This window comes from Enhydra lutris, unplaced genomic scaffold (genome assembly GCF_002288905.1).
Source record: "Enhydra lutris kenyoni isolate GAN:26980312 unplaced genomic scaffold, ASM228890v2 scaffoldscaffold86, whole genome shotgun sequence".
NCBI lineage: Eukaryota > Metazoa > Chordata > Mammalia > Carnivora > Mustelidae > Enhydra > Enhydra lutris.
The window spans coordinates 5,132,436-5,141,951 of NW_019154170.1; the positions used below are offsets into that span (position 1 = coordinate 5,132,436).

The 9,516-nt window shown below is 64.8% G+C and overlaps 1 protein-coding gene across 1 annotated transcript in view; it reads left to right on the forward strand.

Moving 5' to 3' along the window:
• Positions 1-485: 485 nt before the first annotated feature.
• The window catches only part of LOC111161676 (BTB domain containing 2), an 18,065-nt gene continuing 9,034 nt past the window's right edge, over positions 486-9,516 (forward strand). The window contains exon 1 of the mRNA XM_022525472.1: positions 486-819. Coding sequence (XP_022381180.1) covers positions 683-819 — 137 coding nt within the window. The 5' untranslated portion in view covers positions 486-682. The remainder of the gene's footprint in view (positions 820-9,516) is intronic.

A 9,516-nucleotide genomic window follows, 5' to 3' on the forward strand; every position in this document is an offset into this window, starting at 1 on the left:
CCCCCCCCAGCGGACTCCTGCCTTCCAGACCCAGCCGCCCCCACCATCCTGCCCCCGTGGCCTCCTGCACCAAGTCCCCCATACTCCCCCGCTGGGGACCCTCAGGCCCCCACCAGACCCCCTCACCTCTTGAACCCGGGAGCTAAATTCCTAAACCGCATAACCCCGTCAGTGATCCCAGTTCTGTGACACCCCAGCCCATGTCTGCCCCGGCCTCCAGGCCTTGTCTCTGTAAAAGGGGGCATTGTTGGCCCAGGTCTGGCCCCACTGCCAGTCTTCTGGGTGCAGCCCCCAGACCCCCAGCGGGGTGGGACTGATGTCAGACCCCCCCATTCACTCCTGGTCTTTCTGACTCTGCTCCCCTTTGCACTCCAGGGAGCTGGGGCGGGGTGGGGGGGGGCTTGCTGGGGGGCCTCCATCGGGGGAGGGGGGCGGGGGGTGTCTTGCCACTGGCCTGGAATGTTCCACAGCGAGCGGTCTTCCCAGCCTTTCTGACATGTGGCCTTTATTTAACCTGTGTCTTTGAGATGTTTCTGGCTTTTTCTTGGTTATTTATGTGCAGCTGGATTTAGATTCTGTCTGCAGAAGGTTCCAGGCCTTTGGTTGGGTCCCCGGGACCTCCCTCCCCCGTGTGCGTGCAGCTACATGGGCCTCACCCCTGCTGGAGTAAGGGGGCTGATGCATGTGCGGATCCCTCCCAGAACCCCACACCCCGCCCCAGGCCTCCTGCATGTCTATCCGATCCACTCAGCCCCGACTGGCCTTTAAAGCTGTTCCCCCCAACCCACCCAGCTTTGGGGAGCGCACGGAACGAGCAAGGTGAGGCCTCATGAGCTCCTGCCTGCCTGACCCACGCCCTCTGGGGATGGGGCCCTGTGGATGCAGCTGGAAACCCCACGGGGTGGGGGGGCCTCAGGGTTTCTGCTGCAGGGGAGTGACCGGCCGCTCCGCGTGCCCTTAACCTTAGGACATGTACTCGAGGGTCCGTGGCTGTTGGTGGTGAAGAAAGGATGGGGAAGGTGGGCATGGGACCCCCCAGAGAAGTCCGGGATGGGTGTGGCGTGGCTGGGGCTCCACGGAAGGGCTGGGAGCAAGGGCTCTGGTGGGAAGGTCAGCCTTGTGTGGTATTTGGTAAGCTTTTCTGGGAGCAGGAGGGAGATGTGGCCCGGGAAGAGGACGGGCGAGGACAGCAGGGATCCTAGCCGTGAGCGAGTGGTGCCAGTGCCGAGCGGGGCGAGGGGGAGGGGAGGCCAGGGGACCAGAGGGGCTGGGCACGCAGCAGGTGCAAGGGGGCACTGTGGGGCAGGGGGACAGTGGCTGCTTTGAAGGGGGGACCCGGCTGTGGGTGCATCCTGCAGGCGCTTGGTGGGGACCCTCGAAACAGCAGGTGCAGGTCCTCTCCCTGGCGGGCTGGAGTGGCAGCTTGGTAGGGGAGGAGAGTGGGGGGCTGCAGTGGCGGGTCCCTGGACCTGGCTCCAGCATCCTGGGGAAGGACAGGTGTGGCAGGGATGCGTCCAGGGCCGCGACACCTGGCGGTGGGGGGGGAGGCGGTTGGAGGCCCTGTGGGTCTGGGGTCTGCAGCGTGCGGGGACAGAGCCGTGGGAGGGGTGGGCAGCCTGGGATAGGTGTGGGGAGGGGAGCAGGGTGGTGCTGAGGAGTGGCTGTGAGGAGCCGCCCCGAGAGTGGGGTCTGGGCACAGGCAGGGTGGCCTCCTGGCAGACATTCACCTTCAGACCGGCCCTCCCTCTGGACCGTGGCTTCCTGCACCGGCGGCCACACGAGTCCCGAGTCCCCAGGGAGCCTGGGCCCCCAGCTCGCCTTGCGGGTCCGGACAGTGTCTTTTGTGCTTGGGCCCCAGAGACTCCCAGAGCACGTGGGTTTGATTGCCAGCCAGGGTCCGGGTCGGGCCGACGGCACTTTTCTCGTCCCCTGTGCCCTGGCATTGACGCCCCACTCTTTGGCCGCTACTGATAGAAGGTTCTAGTTCTTTTTCTTTCTTTTCAGCCTTTGGGTTGTGATTTTGTGCGCAGGGGTGAAATTTCCCCGCAGTGATCATGTGGGTCACTGCCCAGCGAGTGGCCTGGGGCGTTCTGGGCCTCGGTTTCCCTACCTGTGAACTGGGTCTGACCGCTCAGATGCCTCCACCCCGGGACTTCCAGGAGGATCGACTTGGTGACCCCACCAAGTGCTTATCACAGGGGTCCAGGGTGAGCGTAAATAGAGGTGGAGACGTAATCCAGGGCGTGAGGTCAGCAGGCCAGGGGCCCTGTAGGGAGGGGCAGAACTCGGTACCCCGAGGCCCCACTGGTGTGTGCCAGTGCTCCCCGCCCGGGCCCAGATCCTAGGAGGTGATGGTAACCTCATTGTGGGGAAACCTGGCACACACACACACCCCGCGAGCCAGGGGTCAAGGTCAACTTCAGTGATGTTGAGCGTCCGTCAGGGACTCCTGATGGGTCAGGCCAGAAGGGCACCTTGCCTCTGTGTTCTTCCCCAGCGTTGTGGGTTGAATGGTGGCCCCCGAAAAGGTGTATCCACACCCCGTGCCTGGTACCTGTGAATGGGACCATATTTGGAAAAAGGGTCTTTGCAGATGTGGTGAAGTTCAGGATGTCAGATCACCCTGGACTGTCTGGTGGGCTCTAAACCCAGTGACAGGCATCCTGGGAGACAGAGGAGAAGCCCCCGACCACCACAGAGGCAGGCACTGGAGCCCTGGGGCCCCCGTGGTTGGAGGAGGCAGGCAGGACCCTCCCCTGCAGCCTCCCAAGGGCCCTGCCGCCCCTGCACCGGGGACTTCTGGCCTCCAGGACTGGGGGAGGGTGGGATTCTGTTGTTGAGATGTGCCCAGCGCGTGGGAGACCAGGGTCTCCAAGCTGATCCCAGGACAGCCCCCGACAGACCCAGGTCAGGCTCATGCGGCGGGATGCCTGTCCAGGCGTCCTGGAGACTGTCAAGGTCACGAGAAGCAAGGAGAGGTGGAGATCTTGCCGCGCGCTAGGGGTGCCTAAGGGGGTGGCCAGATGCCATGTGGGTCCCTGGTGGTGTCCTGCTGCAGAGGGCAGGTTCCTGCCCCTGCTGAGGCCCACGCCAGAAGGCAGACTGGGGGAGGGGCTTGTGCCAACCGCAAGGAAGGCCCCTCGGGCTGGCCCACCCGCCGCCCCAGGCTCAGGTGGGCATGGGCTGACCTAGGGTGGGGGACAGAAGGGCCCTAGGCTCTGCTTGGAGGAGGCTCTGCTTGGCCTTCACCCTGTCCCCTTCCCCCGACGTGTCCTCCTAATCTGTCGCGCTTGCCGTTGACTCGCTCCTGTCCCTCCCTGCTGCCTTCCAAGCCCTGGAAAGGCCGGGCATACAGTAGGTGCTCAGTCACTGCAGGGCCGCTGACCTGCCCGAATCAGAGGTCTCTGTGCTGCGGAAGCCCTGGGTGTCTCACACTCCCGCAGTCGGTGGCTCAGATGCCCCAGTTCCTCCCGTTGTGGAGAACAGAGCCCTGCAGGAAGGGCCTGCGGGGAGCGGTGTGTGGGGTCCGGGGTCGACTGTTCCGCTCCCAGAACTTGGTGATGACTGGCCGTACCGTCTGGAGAACTGCCGAGGCCCTTGTTCTTTGTGGAGACTCTGAGCTGGTCTCCCGCTGACCCTTCTGTCACTGATCACCTCCCCACCCCGCCCCCCTCCGGCAGACAGGGATGCAAGGCGCTGGCGGGATGCACCCCTGGGCCGCCCACCCTCCGGCCCGGCGCCGGCAAACTTCAGTAAACGGCCACGCAGCCTCCGTCCCGGTGCTTGCTTCTGCCCGGCGGGACAGAGCGGCTGCGGGCAGCGCCATCAGCGAACGAGCGCCGCCGTGTTCCAAGAAAACTTTATCTGCAGAAACGAGCCGTGGGCCGGTCTGCCGGCCCCGGGCAGACTCCTGGTTCCTTAGGATCTCAGCTGCCGAAGGAGTTCGCTGGGAGGACGGGTCCACCGGCGGCACCAGGCTGGGGAGAGCGACGGTCCGGGTGGGGAGCGTCTGGGAGCGGGAGCCTCTCCGCTTGCTCAGGCTGTTGTCCGGGTTTGCAGGACGGGTGCGTGGTTTTCTACAACGGCTTTTGCACATTTATTGCCGATTTTTGGTCACTTTTTTTTTTCTCTGTCGTGAATAATCTTCATGATATTTTTCCAGCTGGTTCTTGCTGGGAAGCATGTTTATTTCTGTCTGATTTGAGCGATGTCTGTCCGAGCCCTTGTTCGTGCTAATAACTGTCGGCTGGGCTCTGCGGTCTGGCACCGCCGGTAGGTTTTCCTGTGATGATGGACCTGCCCAGAGTCACATTGTCCGGCGCTACTGCCCGTGGCCGCTGAGCCTTTGAAATTCAGCTGTCGCGACGGAGCGATTGAATCTTTACTTTCTTAGAAAGATTTTATGTATTTGTTTGAGAGAGAAAATGAGCACGAGCAGGGGAAGGAGAAGCAGACTCGCCGCTGAGCAGGGAGCACGACCTGAGGGGTCATGACCTGAGCCGAAGGTAGAGGCTTCACCCACCAAGCCCGTAGGTGCCCCAGTGAAATCTTCAGATTAAAAAAAAAAAAAGGTTTTTGGGGCATTTCTCTACGCTGTTGTTTTCAGTACACTGAACCCTTGAGTCATGGCGGGGCTGGGGCTCTGGCCTCCCCCCGGCCAGAAATCCACATGTAACTGTCCGCCCTCCAAACCGCCCCCACTGCTAGCCTAGTGGGGGCCACAGGCCGTGCGACGCCCAAGTGGACGCTTTGTCTGCCGTGAGCCGTGTTCTGAGGATCAGGAGGAGAAAGGACGTTGGCAGCCCCGGGCAGCGTTCGCCGAGGAACACCCAGCGACAGCTCTGTTACCTGTTTTCAGTTTTAATTTTATTTGTTTATTTATGGACGGGAGAGGGAGACCCCCTAGCAGGCTCCTCGCTCCCTGTGCAGCCCGAGGCGGGGCTCGATCCCATGACCCCAGACGGGAGCCGAAATCAGCCCGAGACTTAACCAGCAGAGCCCCCCAGTGCCCCAGCTCAGTACGGTTATGGCCGGGGTAACTCCCGCAGCCACTGAACTCCGTGCAGGGGCGGACGGCACTGCGTCCGTGCTGCAGGCGGCCAGCTGCCCTGGCTTCTGCGTGGCCGGGCGCGAGTCTGCGGGTGGAGACACGGGTTCTTTCCTCTGGGGTGGACCTGGGAGTGGACGGCTGGGATTGGGGGGGAGCCCTGACGTTAGACAGTTGGAGAAAGCGCCAGCCTGGGGCTTCCCGGGGGGTCTCCGTTGTTCCACTCGGGTCATGATCCCCGGGACCTGGATCGATCCCTGTCAGGCTCCCTGCTGGGCGAAGTCTGCTTGTCGGGCTCTCTCTGCCGCCCCCCTGCTTGTGCGCGCTCTCTCAAATAAATAAAATCTTTTATAGAGAAGGAAAGCGCCAGCCTGCTTCCCGGTGCGTCTGCACCGTCTGCCCCTGCGATCTCGGCCTCGCGGCTTCGCTGCTCCCTCTGGTCTGCTGGGGGGCCGGGGGTCGCCATGCCTTCCCTTCAGCGAGGGGTTCGCAGGGGCTCCCCTGTGCTTGTGTGTGTCCTCAGCGGCTCGTTCTCCGTCTGAGCTGCCCTCGTTTGTTGGTGTAAAACCGTTCCGAACTTCATCTTCTTGAGGGTCCGCGGCGACTGCCCGCCTGGCGGCTGACCGGCGGCGGGCCTCTCCTCCGGGGGCGGCGGGCTCGCGAGGTCCCGCCGTCCCCTTGCCCGCCTGCTTCTCGCCTTGGGTTGGGTCCGCTCTGTGCTCGCTGGATGCCCGGGATGGGAGCTCCCCTCGCCGAGTCCCGGGCTTGGCCTCATGGACTCGCGACACTTGGTCCTGGCGGCGCCCATCCCCGTGGCGGGGGGTGGTCTCCTCCCGGTGGCGGGGGGCTTGCTCGCCGGCCGCGGCTGCCATCCTCTGCACGCGCGTTGCTTCCAGCGTTGCTCTTTTCCCAGCGCGGGGCCCTTTCTCAGCGTCGCCATGGCTCTGGGTCATCGGACTCCTTGTTCGGAGCGCGCCCTGGCTGCTGTCAGCCCCCGCTGTGTGCCCGTCGCGCGACCGTGGCGTGTGCGCGTGGAGGCCCCCAGATTTGGTTCGGCCAGGCCGGCCGTACCGCGGTCTGCGCGCCGCTCCGCCCCACCGGCCTCCTGCAACAGCCTGAAGGTCAGCTCTGGTTGTCCGTCGGTTGTCTCTCCGTCGGCGCTCGGTTTCTGTGTCCGGGGAGCCCGTTGCCAGGGCCGCCGGTCGCCGACTGTGCCCGTTGCTGGCGCCCCTGCCCCCAGAGCCCAGGAAGCGTGGTGTCCGGCGAGAGCCTCATCGGGACACTCATTGTGCCCGCTTCCCGCCACTCTGCTTGTGGCCTGTGCCTTCCTCACCCCCCCAGCCACTCCCGCTGTGTCTTTGGATGCCCGGCAGTGCCTGCGTCCTTCCCAGGGCTGCTGGCCGGGAGCACTGTCCACTCTAGGGGCTCTCCCCAGGGGACACTGCGGCTCTGCACACACCCCGTGTCTTCTCCATGCTGCCCACTGGCTGTCGCGTTGGGGGCGAGGACGCCCGCCAGATGCCGCTCGGTGGTTTTCCGTGTCGTGAGCCGGACTTCTGCAGGGAGAGCCGTGCCTTCCTCCTGGTCCCGCTCACTCAGTTCTGTGCTCCTTCTGTCTTTGTGGACGTGGATACGTGTCGTGTCCCGCACGCGTACTCTGTGGAGGCTCACAGCACCCCGGATTTGGCCGTCCCACATCCCCTGTTCCGCGATCCCGTCCCACGTCCCTGTCCCGCTCGGAGCCTTTCTCTGCTTCCTGTCCCCACGAGACACTCCGAGTGTGTCTCATACTTTCCCCGCTCCGGCCCTGGAATCCACCACATCTCCCAGGAGCTGGTCCCGTTTGTCGGTGTGGGACGCGGACACCGAGCTCCGGTCGCTGGGCGTCCCCTCGCCACCAGGGTGTCCGAGCGTGGAGCCCTTCCCAGTGGACGAGCTGCCCCACCCCACTTTAGTCCTGTGTCTGCGTCCACCTGCCCAAAGCACAGGGTGACCCAGTACCCCCAGGTCAGCACCCCAGAATCCATCCCCCACCGCACTGATGCCCCTTTGTCCTCGGAGGAGAACCCGGCACACCCCTTCCATGACACGCCTGCTTCATGGCACAACCCCAGGACCCGCGGCTCTACTCAGGAGCGAGACAGGATGCGCAGAGGTGCGGCCCCTCCGGAGGCCCGGCTCCTTGAGTGGCGCCTCACCTTTGTGTGCGGCTCTCTTGGCCTGCACCCCCTTTCCCAAAACAGGTGTTCCCGTGCCATCCGGGGGTCTTGTCCGTGTTCTGTCTTCTTTAAAGCTTTTCAACTGGGGTAGAACGCGCACAACACTAGGGTCAACACCTCCACCGTCTCTGCACGCACAGCTCTGTGGTGGGAAGCACTCACACCCTCACCCTCTGGCTCCAGAACTTTCCATCCCCCCACACGGAGACTCCGTCTCCACGAAGCATGGACCCCCCACCCTGCCCCAGCCCTGGCTCCCACCCCCTCCTCTCTGTCTGTGCGGACGGAACTCCTCTGGGGCCCTCCTGGGAGTGGGGTCCTGCGGGACGGGTCCTTCCGGGTCTGGCCGCTCTCACAGCCCCGTGTCCTCGGCGTCCTTCCGCGTCATGGCAGGGGTCAGGGTCCCTCCCTTCCTGAGGCTGGACCGTGTTCCCGCATGGGAACGGACCATGCCATGTGTGTCCTTCACACACTGAGGACACTGGGGTGCTTCCCCTTCTGGCCACTGTGACCCACGTTCTGTGAACACAGGTGTGCAGCGTGTGTGGACGCGTGTGCAGCAGGCGTGAAACAGCTGGGTCCTGTGGTAGCTTGTGTCCAGCCCGCAGAGGGCCCACCGGACCGTCTCCACAGCGACCGTGTGACCCACATTCCCACCGGCTGTGCGGGCGCACGTCCCCGTGTCGGTGTCACATCTCACCCCAGCCGTCTGTGTGGGCCGAGGTGGTGTCCCCCTGGGGGGCAGATTGGCGCTTGGAGAAGGAAGGCCGGCGCAGTGACGAGGGGCTGGAGGCGCGAAGGCATCTGAGCCCGGGGATGGGAGATGGGACGCCCCTCCTCAGACCCGGTGGCCTCTCTAGGGCGCAGGCTTGGTGGCCGTGTGTGCTGGTGAGGGCGCGTGAGGTCCGGGGCCGCAGGTGTCGGGCACGGGGCGTGAACCCACGAGGCGCTGTCTGTGGCCTCTCGCTGCGGCGTCCGACCGTCTCCCGGCCGGGACTGAGGTGCTTGTGCACAGCTGGGACATGGGAGCAGGAAGGTGCTGGTTACAGGGTGCGGGAGCACAGTGAGGGCCCGGGGCTGCCGCCGTCGTCAGGGACGTGTCCGAGGCCGGCCACTGCGGAAGCCAAGCCTGCAGGCAGCGGGACCACAGACATGTTTCCTGTCCCCATGCTGGGGGCCAGACATCCGCGGTCAGGGTGTGACGAGGAGGTCCCTCCCGCCTCTCCTAGCTCCTGGGTGCTCCAGGTGTCCCCAGCCTCGTGGCCGTGCCCCTCCCATGTCTGCCTCTCACCACCTGGCTTCTCCCAGTGTCTGTGTCCCAAAGTCCCCTCTTACAAGGACACGGGTGTGGGGCTAGGGCCACCCTGCCCCCCTGTGACCTCACGTGAACCAGTCACATCCACGAAGACGATTTCCAAGTGAGGTCCCGTTCCGGCTTTCCGGGGGGACCTGACTTTTGAGGGACGCTGTTCTCCCCATTAGACTCGGTTTCGCATCTGGTCCTCTGTCTCGGGTCCAGTCTCTGGATGGGCTCAAGCCCTGTGCCGCATGGTGGCCCCTACGAGGGCCTGGGAGGTGTGGCCCAGGGTGGAGGGGAAGGTAGGAGCTGGGGAAGGAGGCCCTTCTCCCCGTAAAGAGTCGGGGGCTGCCCAGCCTGGGATTCGTGAGGGGGCCGTGGGCAGGCAGAGGCTGGAAGGAGGATGTGGGGGCCACTCTGAGCCCCACATGCGTCGCGATGGGGACCCCAGGACTGGGTGTGATGCGGGGTCCTTGTGGACCTGGGTCAGGTGCTCTGCAGCGGATGGGCTGCGGGGTGAGCCCTGGAGGCTGGGAGTGGACAGCGCAGAGCGGCGGGCCCGTGGACTGCTCCAGCTGGGGGGTCACAGCTTGGAGGGGGGGGGGGGGTGCCTCGCTGCTTGTCCTCACCCAGTGGGCCTTCCGGTCTTTATGTTGAGAAGTCGCGGGCAGGTGTGTCCCCCGTGGTCACGTCACGCTGGATGAACCCTTCAGCCTCACAGCTCCCGCCTCCTAACGCCGCCCCATGCTCCTGCCGGTCCCTGGGCCCCAGCACCCTTCCCTGCAGCCTCAGCTCCACTCCCATGTCCCTGCAAGCCTTCCTGGACCCTCGCTCCTGCCACAGCCTGTGAGCGTCCAGCCCCGCAGTCAGGCTGTCCATGCACCGACCTGTATCTGCCTCCCTCCCAGACGGGACCCTAGTGCCCACAGCCCGAGCGGGGGCGTGTGGGGGGG